Source organism: Opisthocomus hoazin, chromosome 25 (genome assembly GCF_030867145.1).
Source record: "Opisthocomus hoazin isolate bOpiHoa1 chromosome 25, bOpiHoa1.hap1, whole genome shotgun sequence".
Classification (NCBI taxonomy): domain Eukaryota; kingdom Metazoa; phylum Chordata; class Aves; order Opisthocomiformes; family Opisthocomidae; genus Opisthocomus; species Opisthocomus hoazin.
This window is the reverse complement of record NC_134438.1, coordinates 7,048,916-7,069,782: the sequence shown is the minus strand read 5'-3', so window position 1 is coordinate 7,069,782 and position 20,867 is coordinate 7,048,916. Positions and strand designations below refer to the sequence as shown.

General features: G+C 56.4%; 3 protein-coding genes across 13 annotated transcripts in view; 1 reads left to right on the top strand and 2 right to left on the bottom strand.

Moving 5' to 3' along the window:
• Positions 1–126: 126 nt before the first annotated feature.
• Positions 127–9,416, bottom strand: LOC142364150 (uncharacterized). 10 transcript variants are annotated; one of them, XM_075443048.1, is made up of 14 exons: positions 7,329–9,416; positions 5,024–5,132; positions 4,675–4,776; positions 4,307–4,465; positions 4,054–4,215; positions 3,742–3,833; positions 3,399–3,535; positions 3,127–3,266; positions 2,871–3,002; positions 2,470–2,586; positions 2,281–2,323; positions 1,797–2,170; positions 1,104–1,211; positions 127–767 (listed from the first exon to the last, which is right to left on the bottom strand). In XM_075443048.1, the coding sequence occupies exons 2-14, from the start codon at positions 5,063–5,065 to the stop codon at positions 585–587; spliced, it is 1,791 nt and encodes a 596-aa protein (XP_075299163.1). In that variant the 5' UTR covers positions 5,066–5,132; positions 7,329–9,416; the 3' UTR covers positions 127–584. The 10 variants fall into 10 exon arrangements, with proteins under 10 accessions (XP_075299163.1, XP_075299162.1, XP_075299153.1 ...); XM_075443047.1 differs by lacking the exon at positions 7,329–9,416 and adding an exon at positions 6,264–6,576; XM_075443038.1 differs by lacking the exon at positions 7,329–9,416 and having other exon boundaries at positions 5,024–6,181.
• A 1,026-nt stretch (positions 9,417–10,442) lies between these two features.
• Positions 10,443–12,002, top strand: TOMM6 (translocase of outer mitochondrial membrane 6). The gene is made up of 3 exons (XM_075442944.1): positions 10,443–10,580; positions 10,648–10,749; positions 11,670–12,002. Exons 1-2 carry the CDS (start codon positions 10,486–10,488, stop codon positions 10,742–10,744), a joined length of 192 nt encoding a protein of 63 aa, XP_075299059.1. The 5' UTR covers positions 10,443–10,485; the 3' UTR covers positions 10,745–10,749; positions 11,670–12,002.
• A 38-nt stretch (positions 12,003–12,040) lies between these two features.
• USP49 (ubiquitin specific peptidase 49) overlaps positions 12,041–20,867 on the bottom strand; it is a 35,307-nt gene continuing 26,480 nt past the window's right edge. For both annotated transcript variants that reach the window (XM_075442941.1, XM_075442942.1), the window contains one exon: positions 12,041–20,637. In XM_075442941.1, coding sequence (XP_075299056.1) covers positions 20,447–20,637 — 191 coding nt within the window. In that variant the 3' untranslated portion in view covers positions 12,041–20,446. The remainder of the gene's footprint in view (positions 20,638–20,867) is intronic.

The window sequence follows — 20,867 nt, the reverse complement described above, 5'->3', positions numbered from 1 at the left end:
GCTGCGGCCCTCCACTGCAGCTGGGGGTCCCCCATGGCGGGTCCAGCATGGGGGTCCACCGCGGGACCCCTCCCCACGCACACTGGCCCCAGCAGAGCGGGACCTGAGCAACGGCAGAGCAGGGACTGCGAAGATCACACCTGGTTTATTTTTAGCCTTCAAGCCAAGAACCCCCCCTGGGGTTTCAGGGCACAGCCCTGTGAACGAGGAACGGAGCAAGGAGCCGCGGCGGAGGGGAGCTCCTGGCAGCCGCTCTCCCTCCCACCACCCTCCAGCAAAGCCAGCTCCCCTTTTTGCTGCGTACACAGATCCGGGCATGGCTTTTCCCCCCAGGATGGGGCCATTCTCCCAGTTAACTCCCTGCAAACACCAGTTCCCGGCTGTGCCCCCCCACCCCAAGCTAAGCACCCCCTTCTCCTTCCCCATCTCCAAGAGAGACGGTGGGATGACACCAACATGTCCGTACGACCTCAACGCGAGGGCTCAGCACCTCTACCAGCACCCCGATGTACCGGCATGGCCCCCCGTCACCCCCCAACCCCGGCTGGCGAGAGGGGGTGTCCGGCCGCCCATCCCGGCCCCGCTCAGCGGCTGAGGGTGGCCGAGTCGTAGCTGTTGATGAAGTCCTCCAGCTCCTGGAGGTGATGGATCCGGCCCTGCCGGAGGTTGGCCCTCAGCGCCAGCCCCAGCGCTGCCTCCATGGAGGGCTCCTTCTGCAGCAACATCGTGGCCACCACTGCGATGGCCAGGCTGAACTGCTGGTACGACTGCAGGCAAGCGGCACGGGGTCACCATGGGGAACCCCAAAACCTCCTCACCGGCGTGTGCAGCCCTCCAGCGACATCTCCACAACCCCCCTGTGCCGGTCCACGAATCCCCCCAACAGCATCAGTGCCCCTGCAGAGCCCTTCTTGCCCAGAATCACCTTCCAACACCAGCACCAGGAGGGGCTTCTCCCCAGTGACCCCAAAAATGCCAAATTCACATCCCCCACCACCTGGCATCTCTCCTCCCCCACAGTTTAAGGGTCCTTGGGGAGGCCCCCCACCCCACGGCCAGTTCCAGGTCCCCGCATGCCTCGGCCCGGGGCTGCCGGGACTCACCAGCTCGATCTCCTCCTTCCTGGCGAGGACAGCAGCGGAGCGGAGGTCGGTGCTGGCCAGGGAGGGGGTCAGGAGCGCGGAGCAGGGCAAGCGCCGTCCGTCCGCAGCCTGGGCAGCGGGAAAGGTGAGGAAGGGTCAGGTACTTTGAAGGTGAGAGGGACTGGGAAAGGCCAGGGCCAAACTGGGGCTGCCAGTACCAATTGCCAGCCAAGGACCTGTCACCCTGCTGGGACCTGGGCTCCCCAAGGTGCTGGTTTGCCACCCTTCCCTTGGGTGCAGGAGCTGCCCTCGCCCCCTCCCCAGCAGCATCACTGCCGAGAGCTCTGCTAGCAGATTTCTCTTGCCCATTAGGCAGTAATTAAGATGTTCTGCAATGTTCTCGTTTGCTTTGTTAAAGCTCGAGTCCCGGGGTTGTTCACGCTCCAGCGCGCTCTCAAGCCTCTAGTTATTTTTTTGGCCTTCCTCCCAGCTGCCTCCCGTTTATCGGCATCTCCGGCGCAGCCGGCACCAGGGCTGACACGGGCTCTGCCTCCAGACAAAGCAGCGCTTTAACCCCAGCCCATAATCCTGCAAATGGAGAGGCCAGAGGGAACCCCCCCGTGCTGCTCCTGGCAGCATTCCGGAGCCCAGGGCAGGGGGACCCGGCGACATCTCGGAGCAAGCGCAGGGGAGCGAGGCACCCTAACCCCGTACCGGCTCTGTCTCACCGGACCCAGGAGGGTGCCCGGTCGCTGGTGAGGTTGCTGGCGCAGCGCAGCCATCGGAGCCAGCCTGGTTGGGCTGTGTGTTGGGCTCTGTGGCAGCTCCCGACAGGACCTGCGAGGTTTTGGATGGCTGAAGACCACCGAGAAGCTGAGGGAGAGAAAGTGGCTGGGGGAGGAAGGCAGCAGCCATGCAGGAGCAAGGGGAGCCAGCGCTGGCAGCACTGCCCTGCCTGCAGCACCGGCCTCGGTGGGCTCTCCCCCCGGGGGGGGGACAGGCCACGGAGCTGCCCACCACGCGCCGAGACCCACCCCATCGCAGGCAGCTTCTACCTTGGCTTCTCCAGCTCCACTCCGCTGCTGTCCCTGGGAACGCGGGCAGAGCTCAGCACCCACCTCTCCAGCAGAGCCGGCCGCTGCGGGGACCCTCTCGGCAGGCTCCGGAGAGGGCACCAGACTGTGGGGATGTGACCCACCCCCAGTGCCAGCCTCGGGGACACTTTGGCTGCACGGCTCTACCTGCGCAAAGCATCACCGAGTCCGTGGTGAGGGCTGGCAACGCCGCCCAGGCAAGGGGACAAAAGGGTTTGCGCAGGGGTCTGCAAGCTCCCACCTCTCCCCGAGCACTGCTCTGAGGTGGGAAGAGGAGACGCGTTCGCTCGTACCTCACGGCGCTCCCCTGTCCTGGCAGAGCTCTCCTCCGGCGGCACTGGCTCCGTTTCCAAAGCAGAGGGGCTCTGGCTGTGGCTGCCCGCAAGTGGCTGCTCGGCACCCAGCTCGACCTGGGGACATGCAACGGTGTGAGGCCAGGACACATCTGGCCCAGGGAGAACAGCTGGGGGACAGGAGGTGCCAAAACCCAGAGGAAACCACGGGGCTGCTTTGCAGCCCCAGAGAAGAGTCAGGAAAATATCCGTGCCTGACAAAGAGACAGCGAGGTGAAGAGCAAAAAGGCTGGAGGAGAGAGAGAAGGAAGATGTTACGCTGGCCGAAGAGAGCCGCGAGCCGGGCACCTCCAGGGGCGCGAGCATCCCTGCCTGCCCCCGGGAGAGGGGTGCTCTCCTACCGGCGTCGCTCCTGCCGCCTGCTCTGGCTTTGCAGCCTCCGTCGCAGCCTGGGGACCAGCAGCCGGGCTCTTCTGAGGGGTGCTGGCCAGTGTGGGGGACTCCAGGACCTTCCCGCCCACCGGCAGCGGGCCCTGGGGGAAACCATGCTGGTTAGGGGCACAGCGTGGGGCTCAGACCGTGCAAACTCGGGTCCCTGCTGGGTGCTGGAATTGGTAGGGGCAGGGGGGTGGGAGAGAGTGTGTAAAAACCCACAACCTGAGCCGTCTGCTCCTTGCTCTGCGCACCATCTTTGAAGGAAAGTGGCTGGGGAGGATCAGGGTGCTGCAGCTCCTCTTTGACCCCCGGCTGGCTTGTCCCAGAGCAGGAAGGAGAGGACTTGGAGGATGGCTTATTCCCTGCGGAGCAAGAAACGCGACGGGAGCGAGTCCTCACTGTGCCCGAGGAGATGCTGCCCAGCACCAAGATGCTGCCGAGCACGGCGTGGGCCCCTCGCAGCCCCAGGCAGCCGGTACCAGGTGGGCACAAACCTCTGGAGGGCCGGGGACATGGGAGGCACCGCACCAAGGTTAACTCTCGGCGGCCACGGCGAAGGCGTCCGCAGCGTCTCCCACGCAGGCCACAATAGCCACGGGGTGGGCGGCCACCCCGGTAGCCACCTCGCTCCCTGCAGGAACAAAGGCAGCCCCAGGGTGCGGGATTTAGGTGGAAGGGGTCTCTGATGAAACCCCCCCACACCCTAAGCAGGGTCAGCTTCAACGCTGCATCACCTCTTGGCTGTGCACCGACGTGGGGCCTGGCCCCGGAACCCTGCACGCCCACCCCACAGCTGCACGGTCTCCCTGTGCCCCCCACCCTTGGCTGGGCACCCACCTTGGCAGGCTCACGGGGGGCCAGGGTGGGTGCTGCTCCTCTTCAGGGAATTCAGGCCAGGCAAAGATTTCAGGGCCAGGCAGCGGCGGCTCCTGCGGGGAAGGGGGGGGCTTTAGACACCGACCAGCACAGGGGATGCTGCGACTGCAGAGGAGGAGCTGGGCTGCCGCTGCTCCCAGCACTGTGCAGGGAAACCTGTCCCCGTGCACCTTCCTTGTCACCAGCGCAGTGAATGGCCCCTGCCCCATTTCAGTCGCTCCCTGCCCTTGGTCCTGTGGCTGCTCCCACCCTCCCGGCCCCCCACCCCCTCACCGGGTGCCAGCCCTCTGCGAGGCTGTCCTCAGGTCCTTGGTTGTCTTCTCTGTTATCCCAAAGAGCTAGTGGGGGATACTCATCGAGTGCCCATCTCTTCTCGTCCTCGTTCCAAGCAAGGTCAGCAGGGTCAGGGAATGGTCTGGGGTCCCAAGGACCAGGCTGCAACGGCAAATCAATCAGTGCCGGTGAGGATGGTGGCATGCTTGGGGTGGCCACACAGCTGCCAGCCCCCGATCCACCTCCCCCTCACTGGGTGCCAGTCCTCTCCGAAGCCATCCTCAGGTCCTTGGTCGCCTTCTCCATCATCCCAAGGGGGTGGCGGGGGACAGTCGTAAGGTGCCCATCCCCTGTCCTCGTTCCCATGGAAGTCAGCACGGCCACGGAAGGGTCTGGGATTGCAGCGGCGGGGCTACAAGGGCAAATTACTGCCGGTGAGGACGGCAGCTCACTGGGGTGTTTCGGTTTTGCTGTGGTTCCCCTTCCCTGCTGTGGCCCTCAGCTCTTTCTCCTGCTCCCGAGGGAGCCCCCAGCTTTGGCCACCCTGGATCTGTAGGTGTACCCCGACAGCGCCGTCCCCGCTCGCTGCACGGCTGCTCGCCCCGGCCCCTGCCCCCTTACCGGCCACCATCTGTGCCTGCCTCTCCCGCAGTGCTGCTCCCAGGGTGGCTCGTCCGGGCCATGAGCGTGGGGCGGCAGTGGTCCAGCCGGCCACGGACCGGGCTGTGGAGAGGGCACAGGGAATGCTGAGCAGGGACGGGGAGCCAGAAGCCTGTCCACCCTCCTCTCCCAGCCGAGGTCCCAGGCGATTCCCAGTTCTTCCCCATACCGCGGCGGTGCTCTCCTGGCTCTTCGGCACCCCGAGCGATGGAAGAGCGGCCCCCCAGCCTTGCCCCGCAAAGTTCCTCCTCTCCCAACCACACCGGCAGCCCCGGCTGCGCAGCAGCACGAGGATCGCAAAGCCACCTACCTTCCTGGGGAAGCCCCTCCTGCAGCCCAGCGGCAAGAACATCGCGCCAGAAGCTCGTCCTGGCCCCGGCCCCAGCGAGGAGAAGGCCCCCGGGGAGGTCAGCACCCAGCTGCAAAGGGAGAGGAGAGGGTGAAGCGCGTCACGCAGGACGTCACTGCCGGCTTGGGGACGGCTGCCAGCCACGTGCCACCTACGGCACTCCCCGCTCTGCTGAGCCCCAGGCATTGAGCCACCTCCAGAGCCACAGGGCATCTCCACCAGCAAGGACCCGCAGGAGATGGGCGAGCCGGGGGCCACACGGACCCACTCCCCATCCCAGGAGGGGACAGAATCACAGAATCACAGAATGGTCAGGGTTGGAAGGGCCCTCTATGGGTCACCCAGCCCAACCTCCTGCCCAAGCAGGGTCACCCAAAGCAGGCTGCACAGCACCGCGTCCAGGCGGGGCTGGAATATCTCCAGAGAAGGAGACTCCACAGCCTCCCTGGGCAGCCTGGGCCAGGGCTCCGTCACCCTCAGAGGGAAGGATGCGGGTCCTGGCAAAGCCGGGGCTGCTCCCTTGGCACCGGGTACCCCCGCACCCTGCCCAGAGCGGCTCCCCTTGCCCGGGCGAGCCTCCGCTTGCTCGCAGCCACGTTTCAATCGCCCCGTGCGAACCCCACGGGTCACAGCACCCGGCAGCACCACCCTGCTATTGTCCCGCGGGATCCCAGCCAAGCCGCTCTCCCTTCCCCGCACTGGTGCATTGGGCAGGGACAAGCTGCCCTCCGGGTGCTCCTGGCCAGCCTGGCACTGCAGCAGGGTGCAAGCCCCGCTGCAGGCTGTGTCCCTGCCCCTTGCTGCTCCCACGGGCAGCCCGGCACAGGCACGGTTTGGGCTCTCTGTAGGGACAAGGGGGCTCAAATGCTGCGGGTGCAAAGGGGCATTCACTCGCCAGGCTGCCCAGGACAGCCTTTGTGGCTTCCCCACTGCCAAGCCACAGCGGCTCAGTGGGTCAGAGATCAGGGTTTGTTGCGAGGGCCGTCATCCCAGCGAGCTGGGGATGCTCTGACCTGAAACCGGCTGACCCCAGCCCGGCAGCGGCACTGGGCTCCCAGAGCCACCAGTTAACACCCACAGCCTCCAGCCAGGCTGGCAGGAGCTCACGGCACCACGCCATGGGTCAGCAGGGACGACGCTAGGGCAGGAGGGAGGGTAAAAGCAAGAAAAAAACACTTTTGTCCCCAAATTGAGGTTTTACCTGGCAGCTCAGTCCCAGGTGGCCCTGGAAAGCAGCTCGCTCACCCGGAGAGACGAAGCATCCAGGAGCACTGGATGGAGACCCCTGCACCCCAGCCCGGCTCCCTGCAGCCCCTCACCCCTGGGGCTGCCAGACCTCACCCACCCCCCTCCATCTGCTGAATGCAAACCAATGGCAAGGGATTGCCGATGGCAGCCAGCTGCTAATTACCTCCCAGGGAGCTCCCCTGAGCATTTGATCTCTCTTCCTTGAAAGCCAAGCTTCGATACCCTCCAGGAGCTTTCACTCCTATCGGCCACACCGATTTCAGCGGCTGGGAATGAACACTCGCTAAGAGGGGAAGCACAGACGGGCCGACAGACACCCCTCAGTTCCCGAGGGCTGCGCAGACACCGGGTAGCACCTCTTCTCAAACCAGCCTCCGACAACCGGGGGCAGCCAAATCCCTCCGGTTATCCGAGATCCCTCCGCAAACCTGGCTCAAAGCGGTTTGATGCGAGACCTGCAAACTCTGCGCCGCACCGGCCTCTGCCTCCAGCCCCTGCCCCTGCCCCCTCCCCACTTCTGCTGCTCCACTGTGCAAGTGGGGTACCCTGCACCCCAGGGCACAGAGCACCCATCCAAGGGGGGGTCCCTGCACCCCAGGGCACAGAGCACCCGTGCAAGGGGGGGTCCCTGCACCCTGCACAGAGCACCCATGCAAGGGGGGGGTCTCTGCACCCCAGGACACAGAGCACCCGTCCAAGGGGGGTACCCTGCACCCCAGCACACAGAGCACCCGTGCATGTGGGGGTCCCTGCACCCCAGGGCACAGAGCACCCATGCAAACCCACACCCTCAGCGCCTGCCTCCATCCAGCTCCAGCATCCCCCAGATCAGCCACACGGTCCCCAGGATGCTCCCATCCTTGTGCTGGGGGATTTGGGGGTACAGGGCCCCCCCCGGGCCACGGCACAGCCTGTGGGGACGAGAAGGGGAAGGGGACAGGTTAGATGAGGGCCTGGAGAGCACGGTGGCCCTGACAGGACAAGACCCAGCAGGAAGGGACGCTGCCATCGCACCCACCTTTGCCAACGTCAGGAAGCCGAGGAGCTGCTGACTCCGGCACCGGGAGGCTGCAGCTCGGTGCTGCCAGCTTCACCGAGAGCTGCTCAGGGCCGACGTGCCGCTGAAGCTGCCTGCGTCCACCCACCTCCCAGCACTGCAGCTGGGTTTGAGCCCTCCTCACAGCATCGCCACCCCCCAGCAGCCCCAGGGACAGAACCCACCGCGGCTCAGAGGTTTCCCGAGCGGCTGCTGGCCCGACGCATTGCCTCCTGGCGTAGCCAGGCACTGGGCACCGCTGCCAGGCACCTACAGCGTCTCCTCCTCCCTATTTCCCCGCATTCCCACGGGGAACGGCCCTCCCAGCAGTTCGTTAGCACCAGCCAGCCGCGCTAGTACAAGGTACAGACATCTCGCCCAGCCCCGCGACGAGACGCATCGCATTCCCGGGGCTTCATGAACATCTGCATCGCGTCAGGGTCTGACAGCAGCAGGAGGTTTCGCTGGGGGCTGGGAACGCTTCGATAACAAGCTGGTCCGAACTGGTCTGCCCAGCAACACAAACGCCTGCATAAACACGGAGCGTGAAGACGAGTTTGCGACCTTGCAGGAACGTGGGAGGAGATAAGGGAGAGCAGGGAGGCTCGGCGCGAGCTCGCTGATGCCAAATGTCAGCACAGGAGGAGGTAACATGGAAAGCCCAAAGGCTGAAGGGGAGTAAAATCCTTCAAAGCCGGCAAACGAGCGGTGCTGCTTGCGGGGACGGGGCTGCCCGTGGCCCATCGGGGCCGGCTGCTTCACAACGCTGCTCCCACCGGGCAGATAACACACAGCTTTCCAGCTGGTTGGTTAATTATAGTCTCTAATAGCTATAAATCAATTAACTAACCGGGGGTGGATCAATTAGCTCTTTGCAATTTGGGAAAGAAACACAGCAGCAGGGACAAAGGTGGCTGCAGCCTGGACAGCCACCGTCACAGCACGTCCCCCTCGAGAGCTGAGCGGCTCCGGAAGCCCACGGCCCCTCGGTTGGCGCATGGCTTCTCATCAGAGCCGGGCCGGGTGACCCGGGTGTCCCCACAGAGGAGGGTGACCAGCTCTCAGGGAGCAGGGGAGTAGGAGTAATAGGAAAGCTATGCTGCTTGTTAGAAATTCTGTGTAAGGATAAGCTACGCTGACTGCTAAAACCTTTATATAAAAGCTCTAACCTTTATATAAAGCTCTAGCCAGAACCCTGTGGCCAGTTCTCATTCCACAAAGGATCCTTACAAAACCCCGTAGCATCGGCTGACACAGCGCACCCCAAAAGATGCAAACCACCCCAGATTTGGGGCTCTGCCGTGAACGCCTCTGCTCAGGCCGGGTTACTTGAGCAGGTCTCAGCCCCACGAGCTGCTTTTTCCAGGCACAAGAGCTTGGGTGCAGGAGAACACAAGAGCTGGCGCAGGGTTGAGGCCCTATCTCGGGGCACTGGTCTGCTCCCAGCTCGCCCTGTCCCACTGGTAACCAGCTGTCACGGTCACCCCGGCTGCTCCGTCCCAGATTGTCTGATGTGGAACCACGTGGGCATGGTAATACAGAACCTGCTGTCAAAGAGCGCAGAAATTGAGGTGGGGACGGCCACAATTACAGCGAGATTCATACCAGGGCACTGGGAAAAGGTGATGGACCCCCAGTTAAGCGCTGGCGCAGGGTGCCCTGGCAGCGGGTACGCGTGCAGGGCTTAACGGTGCTAACGAAGCGAGTTTTGCTGTTGGGAAGTCACCTCGTGATGGAAACAGGCACCTCATGGGGTGGCAGAGAGGCTTTTTTCCCAAAAAGGCTGCTGGGAGCGGGGCAGCAGGGTCACTAGGGGGGAGATCTGCAAACCGGAGCAAGAGCGCAGGGAGGAGTCGAAGGGAAAGGGAGAATGTGAGGCCAGGGAAGGGGCTGCAGGGCAGGGAGGGACAGAGGAACGGGGGACGTTTTCCAAGCACCGCCGTGCTCCTGCCCATGGGTTCCCCGGTGCTCGCTGTCGCAATGCCGCGAGTGAGAGCAGCGGCTCTGGGGGCCAGGACCCGCACCGGGAACAGTGCGGGGCAGCCAGGAGCCACGGGGTCCCAGCCCATGCACTGCTGCAGCCCTCCCCCCACCCCCTCTTCACTTCCCACACCCCACCAATTTCCACAGCCCCCCTCCAGCTCCCACAGACACCCTCTCACTTCCCACAGACCCCCCTCCGTTCCCCCCAGTTCCCACAGACCCCCCATCACTTCCCACAGCTCCTCCTCACTTCCACAGCCCCTCCATCCACTTCCCACAGCCCCCCCTCACTTCCCCCAGACCCCCAACTCCACAGCTCCCTCAGTTCCCACAGACCTCCTCACTTCCCACAGACTCCCCCCAGTTCCTACAGACCCCCTATCACTTCCCACAGCCCCCCCTCACTTCCCACAGCTCCCCCATCACTTCCCACAGACCCCCTATCACTTCCCACAGACCCCCTATCACTTCCCACAGCCCTTCCATTCACTTCCCACAGACTCCCCCCCAATTCCACAGCCTCCCCAACTTCCCACAGCCCCCCCAATTCCCACAGACCCCTCACTTCCCACAGACCCCTCACTTCCCACAGTCCCCTCAACTTCCTACAGACCCCCAACTCCAAAGCCCCCTCAGTTCCCACAGACCCCCCCCACTTCCTACAGACCCCCCATCACTTCCCACAGCCCCTCCATTCACTTCCCACAGACATCCCCCCAATTCCACAGCCCCTCCTACTTCCCACAGACCCCCCCAATTCCCACAGACCCCCAACTCCACAGCTCCCTCAGTTCTCACAGACCCCTCCCCAGTTCCTACAGCCCCTCCATTCACTTCCCACAGCCCCCTCACTTCCCACAACCCCCCTCCCCCCGTCCCACACGTTCCCTGTGCAACCCCGGTCCGGCCGTGGGGGGCTCAGCCGGGGCGGGGGGTAGAGGGGTTCACCTGCCTCTGTAACGGGGAACTCCCGGGGCCGCTGCCTAAAACCCACCCGTGCAGGAGCAGAACCGAAGGACACCCCCTCCCCGCTCCCCCCCCCGCTGCCAGCGGCGTGCCGGAAGTGACGGTATCGCGCGGCGCCGGCACACCGGAAGTGACGCCATCTCGCGGCGCCGCCGCGCGTGGAGGCGGCGGGGGAGGAGGAGGAGGCAGCATGGCGGCGGCGGCGGCGACGGGCGGGCCGCAGGGGCTGCGGGGCTGGCTGCGCAGCGCTTACCGCTTCGCCACCGACCGCAACGACTTCCGCAGGTCGGTTCCCCTGCCCGGGGCCGAGGGGGGGAAAGCGCGGAGCCGGCGCTGACGGTTTCACTTCCAGGAACCTCCTGGTCAACCTGGGGCTCTTCGCCGCCGGAGTCTGGGTCGCCCGGAACCTGACGGACATCGACCTGATGGCCCCGCAGCCCGTCCCGTAGCGGCGGTGAGGCCTTGGGGGGGGGACGCGGGGGTCTCCGGGAGCTGCGGCGCTTGTCGGGGAAGGGCCCGGGCTCGGTGTGGGAGCGGGGTGAGGGGCCGGGGGTGCGGGGGGGGCTGCATCCCCTGGGTGCATCCCCAGCAGGGTGGGCACAGGGCGGGGGGGCGGATTCTGCCCCGCTCTGCTGAGACCCCCCGGGAGCCCTGCGTCCAGCTCTGGAGCCCTCAGCACAGGACAGAGCTGGAGCTGTGGGAGCGGGGCCAGAGGAGGCCCCAGCAATGATCCGAGGGCTGGAACCCCTCTGCTGGGAGGAAAGGCTGGGAGAGCTGGGGCTGGGCAGCCTGGGGAAGGGAAGGCTGCGGGGAGACCTCAGAGCAGCTGCCAGTACTTAAAGGGGCCTTATATGAAAGATGGGGACAGGACCTGCTGCAATAGGACAAGAGGTGATAGCTTTAAACTAAAGGAGGGGAGATTTAGACTGGACATAAGGAAGAGATTTTTTACGCTGAGGGTGGTGAAACGCTGGCCCAGGTTGCCCAGAGAGGTGGGAGATGCCCCATCCCTGGAAACATCCAAGGTCAGGTTGGATGGGCTCTGAGCAACCTGATGGAGTCGAAGATGGCCCTGGCCAGGGCAGGGGGGGTTGGACTGGATATTTAAAGGTCGCTCCCACCCCAAACTATTCTGTGACTCTCAAACTTGTCCCCAGCTGTGGTGACCACGCACGTGTGCCTGTGCTGGCAGAAACCCCCATAGCGCATCAGGGCCCCTCCGGGAAGGGGATGTCACCGTGTGAGGTGACCAAAGAAAAGATAACGAGCTACAAAGGGACTAAGCCAGCTGTTGCAGAGCTGTGTTGAACTGCCATACGGCAGTAGGCTAGACGAGAAACAACCTTGTCTAACTCTGCTTCACTGCTGACCTAGGAAAGAAACAGAGCTTCCAGGGAGAGGAGCTTGGCCCGGCCGCGCACGAGGACCAGAAGGGATGCGTTTCGCCGTTCCGAGTTCCCACGCATTTGCGGGAGTACGTTCTGTTCTCCTGCTGCGCAGAGCTGCTGCTCGTGCTGCAGAGCTGTCACACTTGAAGCGATGACAAGGGGAGGGAAAAGCTTTTAGGTGTGAGGGGGGGAATTTATTTTCAATTCACCCTGCGAGGCACAATGAGAAGAGCTTTCCCAAGGATGTGAAGCCATTGTGCGTGGAATTTTCTTCTGTACTCCCCTAGATGTTCAATAAATATGTAGAATAATGACATAACCCACTGGAATTTCATTTTTTTAATAAGAAACTTCAGCTTACAAAAACAAGGTGTAAAAAGAGTAAAGATTTACAAAAAAAATCATAAAAACATGATTTATATTTCACACCCGAAAGTCAAAGGAACAAGTCCGGTCCTGGGTTGTAAGCAGGACCCATCCGCTACTTACTCAAAGGAAAAACAAAACTCTGACAAGCCCTAGGTAAACTCTAACCACCAGAAGGTTTCCTGGGTAATGTCCGGCTGAGATAAAGCTGGGACGCTTACTGGAAAGGAATGGTGAAGCCATTTGGTGTTGCATAGCGTTTTAGTGCCCTGGACTGAGACTGCAGCTTGCCCTTACCGACTTCGGAGGCTGTTTGGGGACAGAGAAAGCCCCACGTGGGAGCTGCGGCTGCAATTTACTCGGCTACGTAACGCGACAGCTCCTCGAAGCTGCTGTTCACAGAGCAGAGTAACTTCCCAGCCCTGAGCGTTATGGCAGTAGGACTGCAACATGGCTTCAGATTCTTTGGACAGTTTGTAGTTTTAAGACATTCTTCTGAAGTAGCGCTGCCTCCACGTTCCGTGACCGAGAACTGCCCCCTTACCTGCCCCTGCCCCAGAGAAAAGCCCATTCTGCTGCCGATACACATTCCTAAAAATGCTGTTTTCATTCCACTGCCAATACAGATTCTTAAAAACGCTGTTTTCAAAGCGGGTATTTTAACATCCTGTAAAGAAATGAAGTTCTTTTGAAGTACGGATAATCCAAGTTGTGCAGAAACAGTTTCTGCAGGAAAAGGGGATTAATTAGAACTTTAAGTCATTTTACAGTTAATCTCAGTTTTGAGTTAGAGCACACTAATCTCCTCCCGAGGCCTGGGTTCAGGCAGGGGGCAGTTCATGCAGTTAAGTACATAAGGCTGCCATAGGTGACTTACTGGATGTTGTCTTAACAAACCTCGACTGAAATAAAAGCTGCTGAACCCGCGATTAGGAGCAGCGCGCTCGCGCCGAGCTGCCAGGCAGCTGGACGGATCACCAGAAACATTCAGTAATTAATTGGATTCTCCTGTCACTTGCTGCTGCCTGGGAGCGTCCTTGAGGCAAAGGCAGTCCGATGAGCACAGCGTGGCATGCAGCAGCTTAAGTCATTAGTGACGTAAGTACCAGCAACTTGAAGCAGAAACCAGAGGAACTAGAGGCTGTCCTGACCCAGAGCCCCCACAGAAGCCACAGACAAAGATGAGGAAAGGCGCCCGAGCTCCAGCCTGGCTCACCCACGGAAGCGGCGCAGCGTTTCACTCCTGTCCCCACAAGGGCTGCCAGGGGATTTTGTACTGTGGGAAAACTGCTCATCTTCTACCCAGCCTCTGCCAACAGCACACTTCCACCAACCTTAACTTAGAGCGGGATTAACTGTTTAAAGTGCTGAAGATTAGCTCTAATTCTGCCCTCACTCAAGAGCGAAGCTTCCAGAGCATCCGCAGAAGCAGGGTCTCCCCGGCAGCACCCTGCCCCAGCCCATCACACCTCAAGGGCGCTCGCCCGGGCAGCACTCCTCTTGGGGAAGATGTTTGAAGTGTCTAAACTGTGTTTGAGTTTCTTTCATGGAAAGGCAGAGCTGTTAAAAAACTTTTTACTGGAAACAAACTCCTCCACTTGTTCCTTTCCTGTAAACTGCTCGTTAGATGTATGGAAGGCTGTGGCTTAAAGAGTTTGTGACTGCTTAATGAAAGCTGAAGTTAAGCAGGGAAAAAAAGGACTTAATTCTCTTTTACACAGGCTCTAGTTGGCCAGTGGTAAGTTACTGTAATTTGCACATCTGATAAACTAGGCAAAAACTTGGTTTTCACATGAAATATGTGGTTCATCTTGTAGCAGTAGGAAACAGACCAGGCCTAGTAACTTCGTGTAATAAATGCGAGGAGAGCAAGGATGACACTTGCTATGAAAATGCCATTCCTGCATCAGAGGTGTGGCGTTACGCAGCCCAGACACTACGCTGACTGTGCAAAAGAGAAGCAGCCTCACGGGTGGTTATCCCAATTTCTCAGCCGCCGACTCCGTTCCGTGGCGCACCACGAGCCTGCGGTGACAGTACCCACGTGCATAGCTCTAGCCTGCCTGTGCCATCGCACCTTCTCTAACCTCGTCTATCCACAAGCGCGGCACAGATTCGTACGAACACAGCTGTAGCAGTACGAATTATCCCCACGGTTAGCTAAGGAAATAAGGCTAGCCTAAGCACTTCACACGTAACTGCCCCCATTGAAGGGATGTGGTTGTTCCTCCTCAGCAGGAGCAACGTTCAGAAGCCCCACGCTCCCAGAAAGACGTGCTCACGCAGGAAGCGGCTGTAAAGCAGGAACAGAAACAAGAAGAGGCCTTTTCTACTCCAGAGTTCACCAAGTCCTAGTTCGACAAGTCAGGGCGCAGCACTTCAGCATGGAAGAAACAAAAATCAAATTCACCCCCTGCCACCTCTCTTGGAAGTACGTTGTCAGACTAAAAATTACAAATCACATTAGGTAAAGTCATCAACTGTATCATCTCCTTTCTCACTTCCAGTTAGGCAAAGCGTTTACAGTGACGTTGTGGGCTTTAAGTAGGTAGCTCCTTTACAAAACTTGAGAATTTGGGGTACTGTTCCCTAGGAACTGTAATTAATATCTAATGGAAAAGCACCATTCGTTTTGCCAGTATGAGGCTACTGATCAGAGAAAGCTTTTGCTGCAAAAACAGTAGGAGCTTGCTGCCGACGAGACCACGTTTGGCATCTGTTCCTGTCTCTGCCTGCAGAACACACAATCCTCTCACACACAAGTTCCCTTTACCCGAGGCTTCCTGTCTCTTCGAAACTTGGATCACAGCTTATTGCTGTGGTCGGCTTGGCTTTCTTTTTACCGGTCATTTCGTTCATCCCGACTCCTTCAACATCCCCAGCCCCCACAAAATCAGTGGCGTGGCAGTTCAAGAAGAACCCCAGGGGTACAGCACTCCGCTGTAGCTGCAATGCATTCTGTATCCTGCCCCAGCTTCAGAGCAATAAATACTCAGCAGTGGCTGAAGTCAGTCGTGGGCCCTTTGGGCTGGGTTTCCCCCCCCCCTTTGGAAATGTCCATTGCAAAGCTCATTTTAAGACTTCTGTTCAAGAGAATTTTGGCCCACCATCCTTTAAACGAGTGGAACCCCTACACACACGCACAAAATAAAACTCAGCACAACAGCAGGAGCAGCCGAGAGGCATGTCCCTAAAACCAGCCAAGACAAACAATCCCTAGCTGGTGCAGGTAACTAACGTCTGTAGCTCTTGATCATTTAAATGTGTGGGTTTACAAATTTAGAATTTTGCTAGAATGTTTCCCATTCCCATCTGTAATAAACAAGTATCGATATTCATGTAATAGACACCAAAAACCCCACGGAGTTGAGGTTTTATATTCCCACAGGCAATAAACTCTCAACCTGAGCCCGCCCTATCTGATCTCAAACCCGCTGACGGGATTAGACGCACACAAAAAGGCAGTGTTTGGAGCTGCTGCTTGGGCTTTACTGTTGACTTGGAAGAAGGGACGCTTGGCCACCTCACACGATTGTATCTATTGCATGTTAAATTTACACGGGCAGTAGCACAGCATGATTCTGCTCACGTGTGGCTGCTAAGAGCAAACCCGTGCAAACACTGCCATGACAGTGGGAACTGTATTTTTTCTTTTCTAAACCAGCAATTAGCATTAGGTTTGTAACAGAAGGCGCTTCACAAAGCTATAGCTACTCTACCAAAAGCCCCACTGGAGGTTTTTAATCCTCGCTCTATTCTACATGCTCTGACAGACATCAACTTACTGACCTGCTGGAGGGGCCTGGGTGACAGAAAAAATTCCAAGCCGCCAAATCTAATCTGCCTTTGAACAAGCTGTTATTTGAATTATTACAAATCCAGAGTTATCAAACACGTAGCACTAAAATATTAGCTTCTGAGCTTGCTGGTAAACTTCATTCACATCCAGAATGTAAAAATGTCCATGGCACCGAGCACTTGTCAAACCACACAAATCTCTGCTGCTTCAGTCGGGGGGGGGAATTCTCAGTTTATTTCCCAACATTTCTGTCCCATGCGAAATATTATTGGATACAAGGCACCAAATCTAAGGAATCGTACAAAATTAGTTCACAAAACTGTACTGGTAGGTAAAACTCATCTCCCTGTCTTGTCTCTTGCTTATGTAGTTCTCATTCTGCAGCACCACTGACTGCCACTGGAGCTCACGCCGGGGTAATCTGGCAGCAGCCAGAAGTTTCATTAGTCTCTCTCATTGGGATGCAATTAAGCATATTCAGACCTGGGGACGTTACAATCAATAAAAGAGTTTCTAAATTACCACCAAGACGGTATTTACGCTAGAAGCCTTGCTGTCTAAAAGCAGAAAAACCTCCTGATAGCGAGTCCATAGGACACACTTAATGCTTTTACCATTTCTGATGTTATTCTTACACTCAAAAGAGTCTGGAAGTCCCTAAGTGAGTGGGGGTGGTACTGCCACCCAGAAAAGTTTGACGTCAAGCATTTAATATGCATTATTCCGTTTGCTGCCTCACATTAACAACTTCAAAGCCAGACCAGAGAATTGTTCTGGTCAGAATTAATGGGGATTTTTTTTTTTTTCCAGTGCTTTGCAGAGCAGCTGTTTTTGCGGTATGCATAGTTTAACTTGGGAACACAGGCAGTAAAGGGATAACATAAAGGCAAATGTATGTAACTAACTTGCTAGTGGAATAAAGTTAGCTAAAATAAAGTGGTTTCCAACAACTATGGCAGATGCTGTTTCACACCTGGCCATGAATACATTAAGAGTCTTCATTCTTAAAAACGTAAAATTAAGGAATGCCAATTTACTCACAAGTTGAATGGACTCAGGATATGCTGGGAACAGTTCTGTCCCAAAGGCTGCACGCTCTGAACCCGACAGTCAGCCAGCGTACAGCGGCTTCCTACGCCTGCAGACAATAACCTGCACGGTGCCAAGAGCCTCACGTTTGCTCTGAGCATCTCTCAAGGCAACTGGCTCCTTGCTACAAGACTGGAACCCCAGTACAGAAATCCCAGCACACAGAGAAACCAATTCTGCTCCCAGTTGTACCAAAATAGAGGTTTTCATGTTGCAGACACTTAGCTTGCAACTCACCAGTGTGACCACTGAACTCCACGTGTGAGTTAAGTCACATCATCTGCCTCTGTATTTGCAAAAGCAGAGTCTAAACCTGGGATTATTCTAAATACACATTGGTGTATTACCAGGATTTGAAGCCATACCATGAAAAGAGGGACAAAGTTTGCTTTACAGGTTACCCTTTGCCAGGCATTCACTTGAGTGGGCTGCACTGCAATTGCAAGTAGTATTTCCGTCTTATTGATGTAGAGAGGTAACTTCCAATCTGCATTTCTGGCAAACAGGACACTATAAAACAGTGTCTGCCACGGAGGGAGCACTGGGCTATGCTTATAGAAAGAAGCCTGCAGTAGACAAATATAAACCAAACAGCATAAAAAATGCTATACGCTATCGCTTCCAAATAAAAGCTAAATATTACAGAAACCTCACAGTGTTGGAAAAGGTAAGTCTATTTACTTTGAAGTATAATTCATTCCTTCCCTATCAGGGCAATCATTTTTCTGACTGCAGTGTCTCCACACCTCCGCACAACCAAGCTAACGTCCCGCGGAGAGGCCACTAACGTCAAAAGATGTCACCAGCAAACGCGACAAAATCTGCTTGGGCAATCAGATGCAGCAACGGCTACGGGTACGCTCCCAGCTCCCCGCTCCCCTCTGCAACCCCCGTGGTTCACGTGACAACTGCTTTACTGCCTGAATTCAAATATTCATCCAAAACACTCAGTCAAAAGATGAGCGTTCATAGCGCAGGGGCTCGGCTCACTGCAGTAACGACTGACGCTGCGTTACGGTTTGCCTCTCTGTCCGTTTTCGATACAAACAGGGCCAGCGTGGCCAAGGGATTCAGAAAGCCAACGCGCTGTTCGGTAGCCATAGTGAACCACGACTGTCATTGAGAAGAATGCAATCCTCTCGAAGGGTGGATGTGCCTGGAAGGACAGACGCAGGGGGAAAACACCAGTTTTCCCTTCCACCTCTTTGATTAAACAGGCAATGTTAAGCACTGTTTGTCCTTTGTCCTTCTGAGACACAGTCTTCACAGAGGGCACGCTTTGCTCTAGAAAAGAATCCATCATGTACCTGATAACCACACGCACTTGATTTTGATTCCTTCAGGAATGTCAACTTCTGCCTGTGCTGAACCCAACTCTGCTTCCCCTGCACTCAGCAGAGTCACGCTTACTTTTATTGGATCTCAATTTGGCCTATTGCATTTTTATTAATTTTATTTACTGGTAGCCCAAAAAAGCCCCTACCTGGTAAATACAAAGATATACAGACACTCACAAGAAATCCTCCCAGACCCTGCAACGTTTAGAGAACCAAAACTAAAACTTTTCAATCATTTCCCATACGACTCTCTCAAACTTTCTTGTCTCCAAAAAATAAGAGCGTGCGATCTCAAAATTATCCTTAATTGCCAAAAAGATGGTTTTTGTAGGCTCAAAAAGCAGCACCTTGCTCAGACATATAGGAAACGGGAAACTTCAAGGACCGAGGAGACCTCACACGACGCTGCGCTCTGACAAACGCAAAGTTTCTTGTTTGCTGTGCTCATCTCTGCGTGGCTGAAGCGATCACCAGCAGCCAAAGCAAGAGAGACCAACTCGTCCACAGGACAGGAGGTTTGAAGTCGCAGCAGCGGCAGTGGAAAGAGGAGTGGTAGCTGGGAGACTTCGCTCTTCACCCTCTCCAACCAAGGCAGGGTTGTCAGCGCGGGTCTGAGGGGCAGATGCCGACAAGAATAAAAGGAGGAGAAGGAGGAAGAGAAACGCACTTTCAGAACTTCTCTGCCTGAAAACGGAACTGATTTTTTTCTGAAGAACTTCATATTTTAGATTACTTCACCTCTAACCACTTTAAAAAAACAATAAACCATCAAGATTGAAAGACGTCAGCTCTCTTTGCAGTTCTGTATTCAGATCTGATTAAAACATGAAATGTGAACAGCCAAACCCCAAATTATAAAAACACCTGAGGTGCAACTGTAGGTTGAGAAGTGACTATAAATAGTCAACTAAGGCCCTATATTTCTCACAGAATTCTAAACTCAAGATGATTATAGACACAGACATTTTTGTAACCTTTCAAACTCAACATGGAATTTGAGATTTAACTACATTCCTTCCTTTTATGCCCCCGCAGAAATAAAAGACTTCACGGGCCGAATTCTGCCCACTACACCTGTGCAGCCTTGCTGCCTTCGGTTAGCCTGGGCCTCGCGTGACAACCGCAATTAATGACTATTTCCATGACAGAAGCAGTAACGGAAGCCAGCTCTGCCTCTCACCGTTGTGGCATTACCCCCACCCCGCTCCCCTGAGGAAAACAACCCACACTTGTAAAAAAGTGCTACTTTGCCAGTGTAAGATGCCTCCACGCTTCTGCTGTCACAGCTGTGCAAGCCAGGGCTCAGACTTCTTTAGAAACCTGGTCAAGAAAGTTATGCCAGCAGAAGCCTGTAGTATAGGCTTTGTTTCTGCTGCCACTGTAAACAGATACGACACACGGGTACGTTCCCGTTTTATTACAGGGTTTCGTTTTTAAACACACTTTCTCCAGAGCAGAACTGTTTCAAAATGACATTCCTAGTGAATTTAGCTGCCAACTCAGTTCAGCTCAGAGAACAAACCATCAAGGGTGCACACGGCACTGGTAACACTGAGAAAAAGAGCTGCTGCCAGAGATTGCCAGCCAAGGGTTTGCCCTCAACTCATGGGAAAGAAATTCGCATCACCGAGACAGCTGAGGCCTGGGCGATTATTTTCTCTGGTAGAAGAATATTAAGCATGAATGGCTCTTCGGGCAGTCAACTCCATCTATCCAACAGCCATTGAAATAAACACCTGGGTGACTGTGTGATTCAAACCCTGGAAACCTGCATGGCACTGCACCTGCTCCTGCGGGAGTTCTGTCAGCACGACTAGGGACTGGCGGCTTCTGAAGCCAGCCAAACGCTTCTGTTTCCCAGTTGTGCTCATCTGTTACGCGCCTTACACAACCCCTTTTTGATATGAGACGAATGATATACAGCATCAAACTTTCTCATTTCATTTCGTGAGCATAATTTAACACCAAGATGCTTTAAAACCAAGATTCTGACCACAATCTTACGTGTCAGAATTGCACAGCTTGATACGCTTTTCCAGACCCTGGGCGGCAAACATCATGATCCGATCCCCTTTCTGCAGTGAGCCTTGTTTCCTACAAAGAGGAAAGGTGTGAACGCCAATGGTTTTAAAAAAAGAATTGAGACTGTTGACTGAGTTACAGAGCTCCCCATCACGGGAATGTCAGTCTTCTGTCCTTATCGCTATTTTTGGACGGCACCTGAGCTTGGAGTTGTTTTTCTGAGATTCTTGCTTTGTCCTGCACTGTTCTTTGAGTGTAAAAAAGAATGTAGGCCTGGGTTTTGCACACCTCCTCCACGCTACATACATTCAGTTTGGAGTCATTGCAGTGGACCCAAAAACCTAGGAATCAAAGTGAGAAAGCGGGCGTTAGCAAGGGAGGCATAATTCCTTCCGAATGCACTTTGGAACTGTTCACAGGAAACATCCGCAGTGAGAAAGGGCTACGTAGGAGAAAAGGTATCTCTGTCTTCTCCCCTACAGATGCTTTAGAAAGGAGTTTCTAATTTGGAAAACGTTTATCTTTTCTGTGCTGTTAAGTGACTTTAGAAAAACCATATCATAATTTAACC

Coding starts and splice junctions, on each gene's coding strand:
- LOC142364150 (XM_075443038.1), bottom strand. CDS start 5,275: ATGCCCTGTGGCTCTGGAGGTGGCTCAATGCCTGGGGCTCAGCAGAGC. Junction 3,003..3,126: donor GCAAGGAGCAGACGGCTCAG/GTTGTGGGTTTT, acceptor GGTTTCCCCCAG/GGCCCGCTGCCGGTGGGCGG. Junction 2,587..2,870: donor AGGCGGCAGGAGCGACGCCG/GTAGGAGAGCAC, acceptor GCATGTCCCCAG/GTCGAGCTGGGTGCCGAGCA.
- TOMM6 (XM_075442944.1), top strand. CDS start 10,486: ATGGCGGCGGCGGCGGCGACGGGCGGGCCGCAGGGGCTGCGGGGCTGG. Junction 10,581..10,647: donor GACCGCAACGACTTCCGCAG/GTCGGTTCCCCT, acceptor TTTCACTTCCAG/GAACCTCCTGGTCAACCTGG.